The sequence below is a fragment of the Rhea americana genome, unplaced genomic scaffold (assembly GCF_003343005.1).
Source record: "Rhea americana isolate MKP2758 unplaced genomic scaffold, rheAme1 scaffold_50, whole genome shotgun sequence".
NCBI classification, from domain to species: domain Eukaryota; kingdom Metazoa; phylum Chordata; class Aves; order Rheiformes; family Rheidae; genus Rhea; species Rhea americana.
The window spans coordinates 3,578,000-3,600,703 of NW_028186646.1; the positions used below are offsets into that span (position 1 = coordinate 3,578,000).

The following is a 22,704-nucleotide window of genomic DNA, read 5'->3' on the forward strand; positions in this document are numbered from 1 at the left end:
GGTGGTAACATTCCAGTTGAGACGTGCCGTTCTTGCCATCTCCCCTTAAAAGCTTTTCTCAACCATATTAACCTACCTGCTGTTTATTAAAGATGTATTTTAGTTATGATTTGTGACAGAGACTTCTTCATTAACCCCCATTCAAGAACTAAACAGGAACTTAACAGGAGTAGTCAGGAACTAAAATAAATATTTTAGTGATAAGAAGCCTGTTCACAAAAGAATGTGATAGATATTGGCAAAGCGGTGAGATAGTAATGGGTTCTGATCTTTTAGCAGGCTTTTTCCAAGTTACATAACCAAGTATGTATTTAATGTGGAGCAACTGTAAGGGTGTAAATCACTAAGTGTGGAAAAATGTGATTCTCCTTCAGAATAGTACATAGATTGTAGATTATTTGTAGTTATTAAAGCAAAGAGAGCAACTCCATGTATGTGTTCACATTTATTTGGGTATATATTATAGTAAAAACCAAACTTTATTTAGGAAATTGTAATTGGTGCAATTCTGCTTAGTCTCATTTAGGACCGTTAAAAGTTAGTAGTTACAGTAACAGTTACAAATTTCATAATATCTTAGAGCTGCAGTCAGCTTATTTATAAATAAGTATTTTATGAAGACCTTATTATAAATTGCTGATTTTTTAAATATTTAGAAGCCCAGACATTACTGTACTTGAAAAATGATGATAAAGAAAATGGTTAGAATGTTTTGTTTTCCAGTCCTTTGTGCAGACACATTCCAAAACATTGGTATGATCTGACTGCCTGAGAATGCGAAAACAGCACTGTTTTAAGAGAGCCATTTTAATACACTGTCATTTTACCTTGCAGTTAAACCTGTCATGTTACCATTTGCAGTAACAGCAGGAATGAAACGAGAGATATTGCAAATAGGAAGTAGCAATGAGATTTGAATAAGCCTGAAAAACAGCAAATAGTAAAACAACTAGGATAAAAATTAAAGACAAATGTGGAAAGCAGATATTAAAACAATGCTATTTAACCAATATACAAAGCAGAAAGATATCCAACATAAATAGGCTCAGAAAGATATCTAACGTAAATAGGGTATGGTATAAAACGCATAGCGCATTGCAGGGAGGGAGAGTGGAAATGCAAGCATTGATTACAATTTAAGCAACATGATATGAGTGCCCAATCCTCTTTTCTAGAGTACAGGTATTACTGCTCAGAGAATATTCTTTGCCTAAAGATCATAAACTGGTTATTTCAGTGGGCATAGCAATAATTTTTTCTGATCTTAAAGCTGACAAGTCAAAAAGAAAATTAGTATGATAGTGCTGGCTTGTCAGAAGATAATTGTTCCTGTGAAAATATTATATTTAAATAAGAGTATTCGTCTACTTTCTATTTTTTATAGTTAAAATAAGGATGAAATTATCAGAATCAAATCTGAAATAGAAATCAGGATAGCATGGGCTTTCCATCTCTTCATGGGAAAGAATAAAAAAAGTACGAGTATCATTCTGCTATAAGATTTCAGGAGAGATTTGAAGTTCTGGATCAGCCAAGTGATACGATGAAGGAAGATATTTTCTTGAATTTGGATCTTAATGCTCAATGGTAGTACCTCAAAAGAAAATATCCTAAGGTATCCAAAGCTACTTGGACACCATATATTCTTGGATATAAAGATGGGATGTGACAGTATGCTTTGAGAATGATGTGTAAGGTTTTCCTGGGGGTTATAAAACGTAAAGAGAAAATATTTTAAAGCAGATTGCAAAATACTTTTCTTATAGTAAGTCTTAAATTTTCTTCTGTGTGCTTTTTTCTAAAGACAATGTTCAGGTAGTAGATAGAAACTGTCTTTAGTGTCAGTTTGGTGCCTGTGTTTTCACTGCTGAATGAGTTTGTCTCATAGATTTAATTAACTGTTTATTCCTGTTTCTCTGCTGTCTTTTAAGATACGGACTTTTTACGTGTGTGTATATATGTGTATATATATATATATATAAAGAAATCAGGTAGAAGCATGTTTGTGTATATATATTTGTGTGTACACATAGATATATATCTATTTTGAGCAGTTTTGAATATTCTAGAGAAGGTTTAAATGATAGAGATTGGTCAGTAAAGACTGAAGGGGAAGTTAATTAGTACATATCAAATTTTCAGGTTGATAATGATCTGAAATAAGAAAGTTTATTTAAAGATACTGTAAGCAGGTCATCCATTGTTTCTCTGCAAAGTTCACTGATACCATAAAGGTATCAATAAACTTGTCTGCTTCTGCAGTTTGCGCTGATTTTACTCAGTGTTAAAACATTACATCTATGTTCTGTGTCTAATGATACAGCTAACAGCTTCTATTAAAGGAAACTACTGGCTTCACATTTTGAAATTAACTGTGAATTTCTAATACAGCATCCTTAAATTGAATATTTTTGTGTTATATTAAATCTTCCAGTAGTATTCTCTAGTGCTTCTGTTTGCAGTTGTAGGGGACCATTTGACAAATCTGACACTGCCTGAATAAACTTTTTTCCTTGCTGTGAGAGGGGTTAGCACAGCCTCCTGTAGGTCTGTGGCTTTCATGGCCAGCACATGATGGAAATGAGTAGGTACAGGCATGGAGCTTAAATTGGCGTAAACAAACTCTCTGTGTTGTCATCACATCAAAGTGTATATGTAAATCTTTGTTACATACTTCCAGCCTTTTTTCCTGTAAGTAAATCAGTTACCACTAACCTCCAGGAGCCTCATAGATTAAGTTTTAGATGTCATCCCAGTCACTCAAATGAGTATCATTTTCTTTTATATTTCTGTTGAGCTCATGCAGCACAATGGCAAAATGAGTAACTGGATTTGACCATGCTAGAAAAACATGTCAAGATGTGTTAACTAAGCTAAACCTCATTGCAACCTTTTCTTTCATGTGGACATATTTTGACATCTTTTATCTAAACTGAACAGGCTAAAGATGAGACCTAGCTGTCCTCAGAGGGTATTAGACTGTCTGTCAGTATTACTAATATATGCAGGGTGGCTGGTGAATGTAAAGGGCTGAACTGTGACCATTTTATTTAAAAATAATGTCTGGGTCAGTTAATACAGCATTGACTAATCTTAGCATGGATTAGCCTCAGATTTATTAGATCACTTAGAAAAAACCCAGTCTGTATGAGTTATAGGCTATGTGATTTGAATACATAGGGTCATACAAAGACAAAGTAGTGGAGAAAAAGATCCTCATGGCTACTAAGGACTTTATAATACCAGTGCAACTTGTGGGTAAGTAGAAACATCGTCTATGGAAGAAGTATTCTCCTTTTTGACCAGTTTCTTGAAGCATCCACTCTAGGCCGCTGTCAAAGAAAACATCCTGGGTGCACTACTGCACAGTCTACCCAAGACAAGTGGAGTCAAGTCAGTAAGGTCAGGGCTGGCTCAGACAAACACTCTCTTGAATGTAACTGCCTTTAGAAAATAGATGCATTACTTCTATCTGTGAAGTAGATCCTTGCACTGGACTAATGGATTGTTTGTCCTGAGTCTAAATTGGATCTTTCCCTCAAGAAAATGTAACACAGGGCTGCTGTCTACCAGTGCTCTTCTTGTGCGTCTGTGAGTCATGCTGTATTTATTTACATTACATTCTGCATTTTTTGGTCATTGCTTTTTCCACAAGATGTGATTAAGAGACCAATATTCCATAAAATAAATACAAAATTTTCTTCCATTGACTTCAAGTGAGAAGACTAGGACTGAATATAAGCTGTTAATCTCTCTTGTAAAGCAGAGTGAGAATTTAATTTACAAATTGAGACTGTCCACAGGCACTGCACATTATCTGTACACACTGAGAATGTTCACATGCAAAGATAGGCTTATACTGGCACACACTTAGGTAGCAAAGCATGGAGATTCCCACATTTATAATGTTATTCATCTCTCCCACTACAGTTAAGCAACTTTGAATAAGAGGAACTTATTACTGCAATTAAAATTAATGATGATTTAATACATTACTGGTCTCATGTCTGTTGGCTCCTTTATGTGAAAGCATTTAACACTGATCTTCTTAGAATGATGTTTAGGCTTAAAGTGAGTTGAAGGAGAACCTTTTCAGAAAAGGTATACCATGAATTTGTTATGTATGTCAAAGATTATTAAATACCATGAGGTATTAATTTTATTAGATGTATTTTTGGTAAATTCTATTTTATATTACGCCATTTAAAAAATGTGTAGAAGCACCAGAAGTCAAAAATAGGAAATAATTAAATTGTCCCTATCATAGAATCCATCTCTTTTTCTCAGTTAATATTTATCCACATACAAGTCAGTACTACAATATTTTAGTAATGGCTGTTGTGGTGTTTCACTTCATTTTGGAAAAAGAAGGAACTAAGATTCTTTATTGCACTTTAATTTGCATTTGCTTGTTTTGCAGTGTCTTAAGCACAGAACTGATTTCCTAACAATTCTGATTTTACATTGTTTACACAATTTAACATGTTCTGATATATTCTTCCAGTGTGAATATTTGGATATTATGGAATGCACTGTGACACATATGTTATAAAAATGTAAAACCATAGATCTTTAATAGAGTTGCAAATAATCATATTTGTGAATACTGGATTCTCTTATGGTATTACAGAAATATACTAGCCCTCAGAATAAACATGACCAACAGTTGTCTGCCATGATAATGATCAAAAATACCTTAGTAGTGATCAGTTGTATTTTTTTGTTAAATTAATAAAGTTTTTTTTATAAGTTAAAGGTAATACCTGCTCAGTAACAAAAGTTCTTTGGACAAAGAATCTAGTCCTAAACTTTATTCAAAGCTTTTTGTCCTTCCTGTTCTGGTCAGCACTGAATTACCCTCTCACCCCTAGAGGTCCTTCCAAACCAAGGTTGAGGTTGAAAGATCAGCAGGGTAACACTGAGCTTTGCCTAGCAAGCTTCAGTGCTCTGTCTACTCTGTAAATACGCAGAAGACTTCTGTCTCCTGAACTTAGTAAACATGACACTGAATTAACTTTAAAGGAAACGTTACCAGAAAAAGGTGTCTCTTCTAAGAAAACAAATCACAAGTGGGCATTAGAACAGCTCTTACAAGAAAGAGTGTTCAAGAGAACACTAATGACACAAACGTACTAATCCTCTATTTTTTGTATACAGTCTTTTTGTCTTTATATCCTTTTAAAGCCCATTAACATTAGGTAGCCATAAAAAAAAAAGAAAAAAGAAAAAAAAAGTAGTACTGTAGCATTAGGTCTTTAGAGCCTAGATTTCAGTTAAAGATTCTGTAAACCTTTCCATGAAATTGCTCTGAAAATTGTAAGGAACTGATTTTTGCAGTGCCTAATCAACTGTTGAATTTTGAGATTATAATTTGAATATTTCCCTCAGAAATTAGAAGTACATTGTTAAATTTCAGTTTTGGAGTCAGTATTGCTCAAATAAGGAAGTGAATATTTTACAGAGGCCAGCTATTCTTACTCTAGTTGCAAAAATACTATTTTTGTTAGACTTTCAGAAAGTGTAGATGCATTCATATACATGACTTCAGTCAATGAAAGTTTAGATGTGTTTCATATGCATGAATTCAGTCAGTTTGTACTTTCAATATAGTTACAAAATCTCAAAGGTTTTCAGTATTTACTCTGTGTTAATATATGTTTTTAATATTTTTAATATGTATTCTAGTATGTGTATCACATAGTATTAAATTCTGTTTTACTCAGTTGCACTGATTTTATTCCTGACAATCTTATTTTTAACTAAGTTTGGAGATATAATAATAAATTTAAATTGGGAACTGACTAATTATGGTTCATACAGAATAGCATATAGAAAATAAGATAGGCCAACATACCTCGCTTACCATTAATTTGCATATACTGTCAAATTTGGTATGGCTTTGCCTGTTTATTTTACATTAATACAATATGAAGGGTCTATTTCTAAATGGTACTGTGTAACATACAGAGCACTGATAAACATTTAATAGCTATGATTAAATCAATATTAATCAGAAGTAATTTCTGTCCCTTGGATTTCCGTGGGCACAACACAATGCAGATTTTAATCTTTTGTCTTTTATTTTCTTTTCAATATTTTATAAATACATCTTTTTAGAATTGCAGAGAATATATTTTGCCACTTTCGGATATTGAGTCATTAGAAGTTATACACGGCTTATAGGCACAATTAAGACACTTCTATTTACCCTCATACAGGAAATCTAAGTAACAGTATGATTGCATCTACACTGAACGTGGAGTTTGGTAAAATACCACGTAATAACCATATAAATTTTTTTTTTGCTTTTGAAAATCACAACACCTGAATTTAAATAGTTATAATTTTTAAAGTAATGGATTCAAAATGTATTAGTCTTTAACTAGCTTTTCAATAGGTTGAGAAGCAAGATTAATGTTCTCTCAGCAGAAGGTTAGAAAAAGCTTAAGTTGCTGATTGTTATAAGACTAATAAAATGATCTGAAATTTGCTCATTATCCACATTTCCAAGTGCAGAATAATTACAAATGTGTGCGTTCTGTGTGCCAGGATGTAATATGATAAAATAATTTCCCATGTGTCATTATTTTTTACTTGCTTGTGCTTAACTTGAAGAAAATGATCAGGGTCAGTTTTAAGGCAATGTTAAAGTATTCTTGGCTGATTAGCTACATATGCCTTCAAACTCAGCTTATTCCTCTGTGTGGTGAATTCATGAATGTCCCTTTGTCAGATGAATGGCCAGCAGATAAATTCAGTCCTGTTGGCACTGCAATCTGTTGTGCCAGAATAAGAGCAGGTAGGATTCCTGTTTTGATTTTAGTCAGATTATTTCTTGTAGGGGTCATGCATGTGTGCAGAATGCCTGAAACATTACTTTAAGTGATGTGCTTTGCTGGAGAAAAACAATCTCTTTTATTCTTCCTAGTGGCTAGAAATGAGGAGAGTCATTTTCATATCCAGCCTTCCTGACAGTTATTGTCAAGCTCAGAGAACATAGCCGGCGGCTAAATTAGGGGCACTGTTATATCAGTGCAACTGGACAACTAATGCTTTATTAGAAAGTTCATACAGGGTTTAACCTTTTTTTTTCTTCTTCATTTAAAAATTCTGAAATCAGCTACAACTTTAGATGGGTCCAGTTTCAAAAGATGCAAGCAAAGGAGTTTTTCTGAAATCAAATCTAAACAGTTTTTTCATGATCATACAGAACAATAAAAGATACTGTATCTCCTTCTGAGTTGGAATTGTTCCATTCAGCCAGATAGTATTTGAACCACAGCTACTTTCCTTAGCCGCAGTACACATCATTCCCTACTCTAATGTCTGAAGAATATTTAAAGTAATATTTTCGGTTCTACAATATCAACACCTGCCATGCAAATTTGTTTCTAAATTGCAACAATTTGTTTAAGTTTATGTAGCTGAATTCACTTTATAAAAAGAACCCCTAAAACTCTTGCTGGTGTTATTGTAAAATCACCCAGTTCCCAATTTGAGTAATGGGGTTTCATGATGCCTTCAAAAATTCACAAGACGAAAGACCTTTGAGCTTTCAAACGCAGTGAATATAACTGGTTTAGTTTCATCTACCTAAAGAGGTGACATATGGTATATATATGGTGGGAATGATTCTTGGGAAAATGTAAATATGATGCTCCTGTATTTCCTGCCAGTGCTATAGAACTGACCACTAGAAGCTTTATAAGGACTTGAATCATCTCACTTGCAAGCTATTAATAGCCAGACCAGGAGAGAATTGGAGTAAAGGATGTCCCTAGAGGAAATTTTCTTTTTCCTTCAGAGGATTTCAGGACCATTCACCATTCTTTGGAAATTCCACAGTTAGACATGAAAATAATCTGAAAAATGCTGTTAACTAAATTTATGTTGAATAACCTGCTGACACTGCCTGTAAATCCATTTAAGCTGTTTTCCTTCACTTTGAATCATTTTGAACAATTTTTTAAAGGTACATCCTTCATTTTTTTCTTTGTATACCATTACTTTTGTCCTTTTTTGCTACCTTTGCAAACTGACACCCTCCAAAGTTGGGCACCTGGGCAAAATGATGGCAGATCATAGTCTAGACTGACCAATCAAGAACAGACCAGAAAGAAACAATTTGTGCACTTTACTGTGAATACCAAGGGGTTATGAATTAGATATAAACTCTCCAGGAAACTGTGTAGGCATTATTATGGACAGCTCAGTGCAGACTCAATGCAATATGCCTTATTGGTAAAAAGAGCAGTTGGCATATTATTCCTAAGGGATGAAGGCCATTAGGCAAACAATATCTTTCAATGATATTGTTCTCTCTTCATGTACTTACTTGATTGCTGATTTCCATCTCAGGAAATAGAGGGCACAAGTCAATAAGGCAGGTTATATGTTGAGGTAGTAAAAGAAGAAATAACTTAGGACATAGATCATAAGATAAAAATTGTGTTAGGGAAGGGCTTTTTACTCTTACAGTTTTTATTAAAATTTTTCCTATAACAGATGCAATATAATGATACAATTAAGAAACAACAATTTTGAAATGGACTTCTAGGTTTTCTTTAACATGCTATTAAATTATTCTGCAGCACTAACTTCTGCAAGATAGCCTTTAAGAGAAAAGCACAGGATATTTTGAACAAAAATAACCTCTGCAACTTCCAGCAGCTAGAATTAGAGCTGTAGTCATGATGGGATTTTAGACCTCGTGAGGATGACAACTCCTTTCACCAATGGCTTGCTTTGAACACATGTGAATTGAAGCAGAAATAATGAATTTAAAAGAATAAGGCTCATAAACTCTGGCTACCTGAAAACTTTCCTCAGTTTAACTCTGTGGTTTGGAACTAAGCTGAATTGATGAAAATTCTCTTTAATTTGATTTAAAGTGGGTTTATTTGGATTATCTGAATATCTAACTGACCTATAAACAACTGTATACTTAATCTGTTTGCATTCACAGCTGTATATATGTATTAAGCCCCCTTTATATTTTAAGAATGATGTAACAGAAGAATCAAAACTGTAATTTTTCTATAATTATGTGAGAAAATAGTATTTAAAGTATAGTTTAATCAGTGCCTCAGTCAAGCTTCTGCCACCTGGTCTTTCAGGAAATTTCCCTTCGAAAATGTGGGAAATCTACTCCCTTACTTCCCAGTAATTTATTTGTACCAAACACTACTCTTTTGTCTTTTCATTAGTGTTTAGTAACTTTGAGATACATGCTCATTAAGTTACATACTGGCATCACTAGGTCTGTGTGTAGTAACCAGAAGTAATATGATAGCTGCTAATAGAAGGGCACATCATAAAACAGATGATTATTTGATCGGTAAGCTCCAAAAACTTATTTAAGGAATAAAGCCCTGATGAGCTTTGTCTGACTACACTGTACACTATACACATCTGCATTTAAGCGAGACAACTTGTGTCCTCCGTATAGTCAAAGGGGATACAGTGTTTGGAACCTGGATGCAATTCATCTTATCCTAATATCTTTGAATCACTGCAAGCACAATGAAACAGATAAATCATAGCATAAATGCGTCTGTTCTCCTCCATTAACTCCCTCTCTCTCAGGAGAGGAAATGACTAGTTCTGATGAGTTGCCTACCTTTTAGAAGGACTATATCCCACCATTATTTGTATTAAGCAAAATAAGCCTCATTTGCTTTGCCTGGTCACCAGTACTTATTTGAAAGGTTTTAAAATAATACGGGTTTTTTTGGTGATATTATTACTCAGAAAGCAGACTTCTGGTATCTGAAATCCCATGTGAGGTGGACCTCAGTTAGAAAAATTTCAAACAAAACAAATGCCAGCCTTCAAATAATGGCCTTAAAAACATGATGAAAATATAATAAAGGAAAAATCTTAATACATGTTAAAAAAATGTATAATACTCTTACCACATGATGGAAAGCTGACCAAACCAGTGGAGAGACTCCTGGAACAGATTCATGTTGTCTAACTTTAGGTACATATCATCTGCATCTGCACTAGTCACTCTAGGTTCACTTTGTATTTAATGGAGAAAGCATAGGTGTTTTTACTCTACTGTCCTTCTAAGATATTTTAGATGCCTATCTTAGGATGATCGGGATCACTTAGGGTGGCATGAATCACCCTCTGTCTGCTTCTCTTCATTGGTTATAAAAACAATATAGATAGCTGGCTTAAATAAATCCGTCCCTCCAAAATTCAGTGGCTGTTAGAGCATCTTCTACTTTACTGCACTGTCCTGCACTTTATATCTAACTTATCTGGAGGAAGCAAACAGGAACTTTACATTCCTTGGCATGGAAAACATTTACAAGAAAGTGAAATTGCTTATCCTAAGATGAACTTCATAGACCTATCCAAAAACTTTTCCCCTCAAAATGGAAAAAATGCTCAGCTGAATTACATAAAACAGATAAATTTCATAGAGTTTTTACTCAGTACAATGGAATCCTGTAGAATTCCAAGAAAAGGGAAAAAAAGACATACTGAGTTCAAATTGTTCTTGACACAAAGTAAAGCAGAATGTATAAGCAGGATCAAGGCTTTCCCTTGGGTACATTGGTCTGACTGTGATTTCCTAATAATACTTCTGGTCCAGAAACATTCTGATGAACTTCATAGTGCATGCCATCTCATGCGCATAATGGCAACTGTAAATCATTTGCTTCTGTGATCTAAATTTATGAAAGTATAATAGGTGCTGTGTATAGGGCAGGAATAATGGGAGGAAAATAATGTTAGATTAATGCAATTCATTCTGAGAAGCAGATGGGCAAATATGGAAAAAGTGAACAAAGGCAATGCACAGTAATCATGGATATAAATTTAATATGTTTGGCACCAGCCAATTTACATATTTCCTAAACAAATATCTCCAAGTCAAGACAAAAAATTAAGGAGAATCTACAGTCTCTCTGTAGATCTGGTATGCCCGGACCTTTCAAAGGATAATTAACATCCTAGAAAATACAATGCATAGGCAAGAATGATATAGTAACACAAGCGGTGCTATTTCAAAAATAATGAATTGGTTGAATTATGAATAATTACATCAGCAAAAAATGATCAGAAGATGAGATTTGTTCTTATCCATTCATAATAGAAATGTGAAACATTTCATCATGCACAGCAGATTTTCTTATCTGGTGGGAACTGACTCGGCCGTGTTCAGAACATCAGAGTAGATGCTAGAACAAATTTCCTGTGTCTTTCAGTTTTGTCTGTGCTAGCACAGTCAACAGTCATACTTTCCAATCACTTACATTCACATACTTACCAGCCTATGTTTTAAAACCAGGAAGGGTGAAATTCAACTTCCAGATCAGAAATTTAAAGTTAATGTTTACTTGAGAGGTGTCTAATCACCAGTGTGTGGAAACAGAGCTTGATGAGGTTCCCTAAACATAGGTATCTAGTGCCATTTGATGTGCTGCTGCCATTCCAGTAAAGAGGTCCTTTGACACATCTGCATACAGATGTCTAAGGCATTCCGGGTAGTACTAGATGACTACACATAGGTAAGCAGGTACAGTTTAATTAGGCCGTTGGAGCTGTGCTTACCAAGTGGAGACATCTCCGTAAGGGTAAACTGAATTTTGGCAGCATTTTCTCAGATCGTGATTCTTTGACCAGTATCTTTGGCTGCAGAAGGAAGGGTGCTAATAGGAATGTTCATTTGGAAGTTAAAAAGATTGGTTAAACCTGATGATAATGTAAAATGTTGCAGGTGGAATTTTGCGGGATGAGAACAGATCTCTGCCCTCTCTCAGTTAGTAATAAATTATCATCCATGATTGCCAAAAAAGCTCTTCTCATCCCATAAACAGATCTGAAATCCACTGGTACTTGACCTGGCACGTTCATTTCAGTGCAGTGAGTTTGTAGCTGCACTTTATTTGATTGGCCTGCAAAAAAGACATTTGGATACTGGTTTTGTTATTGCTTAGATGTTTTATAGCTAGAATGTTGTTACTCTGTATTATATATTTGAATGGAGAAAATGAATGTCAGTGAATAGAGGCATTCTCTACTGATCAATAAAATGCATACTTTCGACTGTGGGACTGTAGGTCACAGTGTTGGTATAGCTTACCTGGATTTACTTACATCATTAAATGTGATAGTAAGATGTGCAACAGGTATGCATTTGTGCACTATACAATCTGTGCTAGTCACTCAGAATGATAAGGTTTTTTTTCATATACACAATAGAGTTTTTGAAATCCACTCTGTGCAGTGGATACAGAAACCAGTTGAGTGAATTAGTAGTAAAGGATGTTATGACTCATTTTTGACAAATTAATGCTATATTCAGTACCAGATAGAAGCCAAGTACTTGAGTTCTCAAAAATGTCAAACATGTTTAAGAATAGCTACTTTCTCTTGTTGAAAGGAAATGTGCAAGTTCAAATTACCTCTTATGGTTGCAGACTCTGATCTCTCTTGAAAATATGGGATAGATAGTGACTAGCAACAGAACTGCATAAACAAATTGCTGTTTTACGAATTTAATAATCCAATTTAATAATACAAATAATTCTAATTACAACTTCATTGTGAGTAAGCTTATTTTATTCATTCAAATATTTTAAAGCATCCTGAATCAGAATAATGATGTTTCTAGAACTGCCAGCATCCTAATACTTACCATGTACCATTTGTGTACAGAGTTCTTTACAAGAGCTACAAAAAAAGGGGTTCATGGCAGATGTCCACTGACAGAAAGTGAGCACAAGAGAATTTTGACTGAAGGAAAAGAAGTGAAATAAGGATATCTACTGGGTAGGTGATGGAAGGTAGTCTTAAATCTGGAGTATAGACACCATGTGAGTTATAGAAAAGCGTACAGTTTAGTCAGTTTAGTTATATGTTAAAACTAAATAGATGATTTTGCATGTGCCAAACTCACATGCTTGCTCTTCCAAAGTTATTTCTACTTAACTAGGCAAAGCTAAGACTCTTTCTTTGGAGCAGATATTATAACCAACTCATATCACATTTAGACTACTCTGTAGCAGAGAGAGACCTTACAGCTGCTTTAAGTTTTTCTAGCATAGTGAGAACCCTGAATAGATACCAATCTTCAATTATTCTTGGGAGGGAGGAGGTCATTTCTGCTAGGGACTGTGAAAGGATCAGGACACAATTTACATCAGACCTCCTGGTTTGCCTACTTACCTTTTGAAGGCTATTAACAGATACAAATTAGAGGAGTCCAGGGGTTCCTTTATCCTGTCAGGATTTGTTAAACTACTTGGTAATCCCTGAGATAAGAAGATGAGAGTGGCGTAAAGTTGCCCCATGTCCACTCTTACCAGCTGTTGTGTACAAGGCTTTAGCACAGCTATAGAGACTTCTGCCTCTGCTCTGCAGTATCATAATGATTTTTTTTTTTGTTTAGACATCACTGTTATTATTAAAAGGACAACTCTACTAATCAGGTTTTTCTGTGAAAGTGAAAAAGAAACCTTCCACTCAGTATTTAAACTAAGTAGATCTATTGTTGTTGCAACTTTTTTTGCAGATGACATTTATTTCCCTGAAACTTACAGTATTTACATGGTGGGTGTTAAGAACTTTTGATTTAGAGACCCTTCAAATTTATATTTGTACACTTAGTAGAAATGTCTTTAATGACATGCAAATGACAAGATGACAACTGATAAACCTATTGTGAAACTGCTGTGCATTAGTTACAAGTTTTGCAGTAGCTGCTTTATTCGAAACTCCTGATGTGCACATGGTCAGGAAATAAAATTTGCTTTCTTCCAGAATACTGATGATAAGTACATGAGCCTGCCAAAGTGTTAAGCCATAAAGTGTGAAGCAATACCCTCTTTCCATGATTTTGGAGCAGAGGTTAGGCTGAATTAAAGAAGGAACATGCCCAACGTATTTGCAGCGTTCCTAGTGTCATGGAAGAAGCCTGTTATGGGTTGTTGTAATTGATGCTGAGAAATGGTTTATCACTCAGTTCCCAGAAAATTGCCTAAGGACTGGCTGATGTTCCTTTTGCTGTGACGCAAGTCAGTTAAAGAAGCATAGTGATGCTCTAAAGCGCTTTTCTCTAGGCATTGCTTTCAGAGCTGCCCAGAAATTGAGGAAATTAGGGAATATAATTCTACCACTCTAATAAGGAATTGAAGGGCAAATCAAAGTTAAAATGTGCCAAGTAGAGAGAGATGGAAAGGGTGAATAAATAAATGCAAAAATTCAAAAATAGGAGACAGACATTGCACTTGATCAAAATTTTGAAATTCTGTCTGTATAACATGGCATACTCTACACTATTTTTAAAAACATATCCATTAATTCCATAAAATAGTGAATAACTCTACAGCTTTAATATTTTATCTAGCTTTCATGGAAAGTAATTTCAGTCCGATGACTTCATTGCAAGCATAAGTCAAGAAGCAGCTTAATTCTGACATTATTTAGCATCATTTTTTTTGATATTCTTATCCGAATATGATTTAATGGCTTAATGTATGGCTGGTAAATTTACAGATGACTACAGTTAACCAGCAGACCATGCACTTTAATCTGCTTTTTCTTTGTGGAAAAGATGACTTTCCTAGCTTTAACAAATAATTTTACTAAAGATATGAAGTGTTGTTTGGGTCAAAATTTAATGAAATATTTGAACATATGAAATAGGAAATTAGAGGGACTTAAACATGTCTTTAGATTTAAACTTATATATAAATGCATTACTGAGTACACTGGAGTAGAAGGACTGAGAGATTATCTCTTTCAGAGATTATCCATTCTTTCAAAGAGTGACTCCTTCTTCCCAGTTTGATAATATTTATGGAAGTTTATGAATCTCATACTTACGTTGACCTCATCAACCTGGGATAATCAGCTGAAACTATATCAGCTTGTGTGTCTAAGTTTCGAGGTTCTGAGGCTGAATTTTCTACTAGGGTCAATTGGCTTGAGATGTTGTAATTCAAAAATATATTAAAGATATTACACATTCTCCGCATGTTGTATAGCGCAACAGAATAAAATAATGTGATATGTGACTTCTAGTCTTCAGATTTAATGTAAAATGATATCATTTTACAGTCAGTTTTATGTATAGTAAATGGCCTCTGTATATATTTTTTTCTGTGCAGGTCAACTTTTATATAAGGGTGAAAGCAATTTATACCCTTGGACACAGTGTATCTCTGATCGCTCTTACAACAGGAAGTATAATTCTTTGTCTTTTCAGGTATGTATTTTTCATGAGTAAATAAGAACAATGATAAGATAGTTTTAACAATTGTCCGATAACTGATTACTCAGGTATTTAGAAAATGCGTTGGGTTTATACTTTGCTAAATTAAATAGGTGACAGGAATGTAATGGTAACTTGATTTTTGCTAGTACCAGTTGTATTAAAAAAATTCAAAGCACTTTACAAATGTACAGACATTACAACCTATATAAAAAAAGAATAGTAATTTTGGAATGGATTAAATAAATCATTTCTGTCTTGATTATCAAAATCAAAACCTTGAATTGCTCTTGAAAATAAGTAGGAAGCTGGTTTTAATGCTGGACAAGTGGACAGCGATGTCTGTACTTCTGAGTGGTCTCGAGGAGTAGTATAATTGAAGGTAATCACTAATTTTTCTGGGTGGGGTTGTAAAGATATGGATGATTGTGCTGAAGGAAAGTGCTGAATGTGCAAAGTTTTGGTTAAGTGGTACTAGGAAAGGCACTGTTTGTTTTGATGTTGCCAAAGATTCCAGTAGTTATCTGAGACTAAAAGCAGACCCTTACTGGTAAAAGAAAGGGTTAAACGATATTATCAGTATCAGAGTTCTCAGTCTGTCCAACTTCATGCCTTTATGTTTCATTTCTACCTATCTAATAGAATAGCCAATATATTCTCCATCATAAACCTCGCACAAATTTCTTGTCCCACTCTCCACCAGTTACTAAGAAAATAAAGAAAATGCATCACCTGGGTTTGCTACAAAAGAAGTACATGTAAATAGTAGGAATAATAATAGGAATAGTGGTAGTAAGGAGTTGCATGTTGTTTGTCAGAGCATCAATCCTTTGATGAGCTATTCCTATGGCTTATTCTGTAAACCTTTGAGAGTGCCGTTGAACTGTCTCAATAATTAAATATTCAGAGCAGATACATGACCCATGATTATTTTTGGGGATATCTTTAAAAAGAGTGAATAGAATGATTCATGGTAATCTTCTTTATCCCAGCAAAACTTACAGGCAAAACTGCTAAAACACAACCACATCTAAGGTAGTAGGTATATCATAGACAACTGACTGTTGTCCATCACCAGTCACTCATTTGCTGAGAATAAGACATATATTCATTTTGCTGGCAACCAGCTAGTGTATATACAGACTTATATCAAACCTCTTTACAGTTTTGTAACAAATGTCTTGATAAATGTATTCTTAATAACTGTACAAAAGGTGATTGAAAATTTCAAAGATGTACTCAAGTCTTACAACTTTAGACACAATTTAAATACCCAAATGAGAACCTGATCTTCCCAATCCTTCAGCTGAGTCAGCGGAAAGACAGACTTTTCTGTGGGAGATTATAAGGATTGTTTCTCTCTGTTAAGTATACAGGGAGTTTAGGAGCATTAGCCTCCTAACATTGTAAGCTAAATTAGGAACGCAAATTAGCTTTCAAATACCCTGGCCAGTATGTAGTTTCCTAAGCAGGTAACAAGGAGACACTTACTGTGAAGGCCACAGCTGAAGCAATGGTACAAGTTCAACTGTATCAACAGTAGAAGTGAATGCAAAATGCTATGTGTGTGCACAGCTCTTACTATAGTTCCTTTGGGAGTGCTCCTATATAACAAAGCCTTCCAAAGAAAATGTCAGTTTCTTTAATATGTGTATCTTAGCAAAGAGAAAAACACAGATCTTCAACATTTCTATTAGATGCTTGCTCTCATGTACATCAGCTTTCTGTAAACATTTCTTCAATGGTAGTTTTCTTAGTCTTATCAAAGATAAGGCATAGTCTTACCAAAGATAAAAGAGTAATAGTTTTTGTGTCACTGTTAAAGAACAACATTTATCATTATACATAACCCTGAATAAAAAGACAGTACCTCCAAATGTTGATATGATGGCCTTTTATAGATCCAACATTTATTATTTCAACTACTGAATGTGACAAGGTACTAAACTCTAAATTAATTGCTGAAGAAAAATATTTTGGTCCCATACCTCTGTTGCATATATCTCTGAATTCTATAGAAGCATGTGATGCTGTGTAACATAGTAATGATACGTCTGTTTTTTTACAGAACCTGATTCAGGAAAGGACTTGCATGGCCACAGAGATAACGGGGGTTTTAACTGCTTTAATTTCAGCCTGATAGTATGTCCTTTGTAAACTGGAGACTAGCAAAATGGATCTATTATTTCCTATTGGATCTATTGTTTTCTATTGGATCTATTAGATATAAGTCTATTATTTTCTATTATTTCCTAGCATTGCTTGGCTGGAAATGCTGCACTCACTGCGATTAGCCTTGCATTTGTAGTTTCGGATGGGTTACTCAGTGTTTTTCAGTACAAATTTACACCTGAAGACTACTTGGAAGCTGACACTGCACAGAACACAACTAGCCATAACATCCTATTGCATCTTCATCTTCCATTGGTTTATCATACTCACTAAAATGCCCTGGCTTCTGACTTACTTTCAGGTGCAGTTCAAGGTGCTGATTTTGACCAAAAAAACCTTGCAGCAATTTGGTTTCTGGAAATTTGCTATAACATATCTGTGTTAAACAGGGAGATTCTGAAAGGAATGTCTTTTAAGTGAAAGACCCTCAAGTGCTAGATCGCTTCCCCTTAGAGCTTATTCACTTGGAACAGTAAATTCCTCATTTTTTTGTCAGACTTTCACATGGCTGCTGGGCAAAAGAAGAGGAGTTTTATATCTCACTGGACAAAAAGGATATGCAATCTGATGTTTTGCAAGCATTCTCTAATTGTTATCACATATATTCACATCATAGCATGAAAAGCCATTATATAGGAACATGCAAGAATTAAAGGAGTAAAAATATAAACCAGAAAGTAATGTGGGAGCATGTCTGAAACACATCCAAGTTAATCAAGATTTTATCTGGAAGAAAAAAACCGGAATGAAATGTGGGAAAACGCTATTAGGATCTTTTGGTCTGTGATACTGAAAAGGTGTCAAAGATGCTTTATTTGTATATTTTAGTCAGAAAATAATGATAGTAATAAAAGAAAACAGCAAGACAGCTAACAATATGCAGAGGAGGAAAAGATAGGTGCTTACTCAAGGTTCATATCACTAAGAAAGACAGAGAGTAGTAGAAGTCTATTCAAGAGGCTTTCTATCTTTAAATCTAAAATGCCTATTTTTAAATCTCTTCTTAGAAAACTTCATTGTACTCGGAACTACATCCATCTGAACCTGTTCCTCTCTTTCATTCTAAGAGCAATCTCTGTTTTAGTCAAGGATGATATTCTCTATTCCAGCTCCAACACAGCTCACTGTCCAGAGGATCAAACCTCATGGGTAATAAACCTCTTTTGCTACCTGGTTTAATACTGTTACCTCACTACATTTTCCTCCCTGATCCTTTTGAATATATAGGAATACCAAGCCATCAGAGTAGAGCATTCTGTAGAGAATATAATGACTGGATCTGTAGGTCCAAAGCAGGCATTTGGACTACCAGGGGTAAATTCTGCAATTTCCTTTATTCTCCAGTTATTCTTGCCTGCAGCCTGATAGGACCTTGTTTGAATTTGTCGGTTTTTGGCCTGTTGGCTAATTTCTGATGCGTTACTTGGGGGATGACCAGCTCAGTAAAGCTGCTTTGTCCTGCATTGGCTGGATCCCCCTTCTGGTACCTAGCAGCATGGAGGATTTGCCCCTTCAGCCTGTGTGTGCACTGCACAACTCCGTTGCAGGCACAGATTCTTAAAAGCACCCCATTTAAAATAGAATGCAACTAGGTCCTGGATCTGAATGCCAGAGATTCGTAATTCTGGCTGACTTTAAGGACAGATACCTTCACTATTCAGCATCTGGAAATAGACCTGATACAGGTTTAACTGCATGGGAAACAGGGAGGGAAAATATTTTGGTGCAGGTGTGTAAGTCAAAAATATAATACAGAGGAGCATATGTGATAAATGTTTATTGGAACTTAAGAGGGAATACAAAATTTTAGGCATTAAGTGTTGATCTGATTAAGCATCCAAACAAGTTTCAGTTGTCATTTTTGAAATACTTAATTTTCCCCTGTTAAAGTTTCTGGCCTGTTGCCGCTCTGCAATGGAGTCCTGCGGCAAGATTAGTTAGTCACTGAACAGGATGACTGAATTAAGCTGCTTCTCTGGACTTCTGTCTTTCTCACTGGGAGAGACATAGTCTTTTCCAGGGGGCAGCTTATCTCATCTATTTTAAGACTCTCTCTGGACATGCCTGTCCTCTCTTCACAAACTGTAGGAGAAACTAGCTAGCTAGTGGGTGGCTAGCTTGGACCAGAAACTTTGCTTTAGACAGCTAAAATTAGGTAAAATGAATTCAAGGTTTTGGGTCTTACTTAGTTGCCTGAATATATGCATGTAATGCTACATGGGATGCCCTGAGATACCCAAAATATCCACATGGGACTGACTGGGAGACCCATGCCCTTCTGGCCAGGCAGCTGGAGTCAGGGGTACCTTAAGACGTCTGACACGGTAGTAGATACCTTTGTTTAGACAAAGGAATCGATCACTAAATGAGTAAGATACCGAGCTAGGCATTTGGGATACTTGGGTTTTTAACAGAAGCAGCGGAGGTACAAAGTGTTTTAGAACAAGGGATAGAGTAAAGCAGTTAGAAACTAGGAGAAATCACTGTATAATATTTAACTCACTAGGTTGCATTCACCATATCACCACATTTCTCGGTGTCAGTGTCAGTGTCAGCAGAAACATTTTTATGTTCAGTTCTCACCTACAAACTCCTCCTGGGAAGTACCAAAGTAGCAGCAGCCAGCACTGTGGAACATCAGCAGCACAGACTTCTGAAAATTCATTCCGCGGAGCAGCATACAGACTATGACTGTGCTGGGACTTCAGTTTGTCATATATGTGTCTGTTGTCTTACTAATTAAGAAGCACTAGAGCATTTTCTAAAGGGAAAACATCATTTTTAAAAGTCCACTCAACTTCTAAGTTTGCTTGGGATATTCATGATACAAAGCTAGATTTTTCATTGTTTGCTTTTTTGGTCTTTATTAATTCAGAAAGCAATTTCTTTGTTGATTTTAATATGTTCTGAAGCTTGAGTACAGTTTTGAAAAAATTAAACAGCTGGATTTTTTTTATTAGCCATTTAACAGGTGATGATTTAATCTAATAGCCATTCATTAACCAGCTATTGCAAGTGTGTGCATTTATTGAAAGCACCACCTTTTAGAATATTTATGCTGTGATATTTTGAAACTTTCTAAGTTAATTTACTCCATCTAAAACTTCTGTAATAATTATATACCATACTCATTCAAATGTACCAATTTGCTTGTATGGTTAGCTGAAGAAAAACTTTTGCTACTGGGCCTGGTTTAAAAGCATTGTGTGGAGAATTAAAACTTACAGGAAATATTACTAACAAAATACTACAGCATCTTTCTTGCAACAAGTTTCATCCCTGTTCTCACATTTCAGGTGGGCTGCAAGGCTATTTTGGTATTTTTTCAGTATGGTGTTATGGCAAACTTTTACTGGCTCTTAGTTGAAGGACTTTACCTCCACATCCTTCTTGTGCTAATATTCTCCCCCAACAGACATTTCACAGTCTATCTGCTGATTGGATGGGGTAAGAACTTAAATACCTTCCAATAATGCTCTTTTTTCTTTACCTATGTATTAGTTAAGTTCAGTGTTTCAACCAAGGTAATGATGCTGTTTCTATTAGAGGACTGTGGTCAATGGAGCGACTCCTCAGACTCTTTAGTTCCTCAGTCAGCCTCTCCACCATAGGTACGGCCACTGCAGCATGGGGGAGAGCAGGTACAAAATTTCCATGCTCATCCCCTAGGTTACTGCTAAGCCCATAGCCAGCCAGGGCCTGCGGTCACCTACCTGTTTGCATACTCCTTGGCGTGGTTCTCACCTGTGCCAATTTGCACTCCTTGATATTGCCTGGGGGTAGTTCAGGGGACAGGATGGTTCAGGGACTACCACCCAAAGCATGATTAGTATGATCCTGCTGTCCTAATTTGGGAGGAGAAAGAAAGTTCAGGTGTATAGACACAGGCTATGCTGTGCCACTTGCCTTTGTTGAAAAGCTCATTAAATATTTTCCATCTGTTTTTAAATACATGTATTCTTTCGATATACAGACAGTGCAGTGGCCTATATATGGAGCAATTTAAAGCTTCCAGGAATAAGTGGTGATAAAACAGCATTTAGGTTTTTCAGGAATAAACCGTTGTGTGTGAATGTCTCCATGCTGAATGATTTGCCCTTCAGTTTTATATTGTAGTCTATTTAATTGGGAACGGGTATGGGTATAGTATCTCCCTGTAGGTCACTTGAAAGAAACCTAAGAAAGAAACCAAGAAAGGTGCCTGCTTTGTCTGTTTAGAGATTACAGCTGCATTTTTATAAGAAATGAACCCACTTTCTTGCAGTATATGTTAGTAAGACAGTGCTAGTGCTGAGTGACTGATCAGCTAGGCCTCTCACTCCATTTTACACTTTACTATGTGCTGTGTATTTGGGAAATTAATGGTTACAAGCAGGCTGAACTTACTTATTTATAATCTTCCCCTAAACCTCTTTGTTTTTTTAGGAATTCCTACCATATTCATTATTACATGGACAGTGACACGAATCATTTTAGAGGACACCGGGTAAGTAGGTGGGAAATGGAAAGCCTGAAGTCCCGAACTGTACCAGTACAAGCCTTACCTTGGATAAGAGGCAAGGATATGGTGCCGTTCACAGAAAGGTAGTTTGCTGTTCTAAAGGAGATAAATACAGGAAAGCTGAAATTTTACAGATGTGACACTCAAGGGACAATTGTTTAAAATCCCTTCAGCATGAAGTTTCTGCATGCTATTTATTTGGGAACTTTTAAGAGGAGGAAGTGGCAGAGATACATTCTGACTAATGCTCCTCCTTGAAGTCCACAGGTAGACTACTGGCATCTTAACTTGCGAACTGGCAACTCGAAGGATTGAAATCTAGAAATCTTTGGATATATTACGTTCACATAAGTGAAGCAGTGTAAAGTAAACATATTAAAGCAGTGCAGGTTCAGGTAACAGTGTGACTGAGGAGAGCAAGGCCTAGCTATTCTTGGCGCAAGGAGGGGAGCTCAGGTAACACAGCGGGAAGGTCAGACTCACTGCACCTGCTGGCACTGAGGAATGGGACAGAAGGGTTAGTGGAACAAACAATTTTCACATTCTTTTTTGGGAGGTCTGACTAATACTTTTCAGTTATTTGGTTCTGCAGTTAAATTGAAAAACCTGCGTAATTTTTACGTTTTCTTTGCAAGACCTCTAACATTTAAACGACTCTTTTCTGTTTTGCTATTACTAAACAATTAGAAGAACTCTGAAGTTATTGCTCTTGTTTAAGGTTAATCATTCAGAGCGTTTATTCTCAGAGTGTTCAGGCTAGAATTACTTAGCCTGCAGTGAAAATTAAATTTCCAATTTT

General features: G+C 35.6%; 1 protein-coding gene across 4 annotated transcripts in view; it reads left to right on the top strand.

Annotated features, from left to right (window-relative positions):
• Window positions 1-22,704, top strand: part of VIPR2 (vasoactive intestinal peptide receptor 2) — a 61,876-nt gene that overhangs the window by 22,117 nt on the left and 17,055 nt on the right. Inside the window, exons 5-8 of one of the 4 annotated variants that reach the window (XM_085317692.1) lie at window positions 15,129-15,226; window positions 18,412-18,553; window positions 20,701-20,851; window positions 21,830-21,890. In XM_085317692.1, the coding sequence (XP_085173818.1) occupies window positions 15,129-15,226; window positions 18,412-18,553; window positions 20,701-20,851; window positions 21,830-21,890 (452 nt within the window). The remainder of the gene's footprint in view (window positions 1-15,128; window positions 15,227-18,411; window positions 18,554-20,700; window positions 20,852-21,829; window positions 21,891-22,704) is intronic. The other 3 variants (XM_085317693.1, XM_085317696.1, XM_085317694.1) reach the window with 3 other exon arrangements.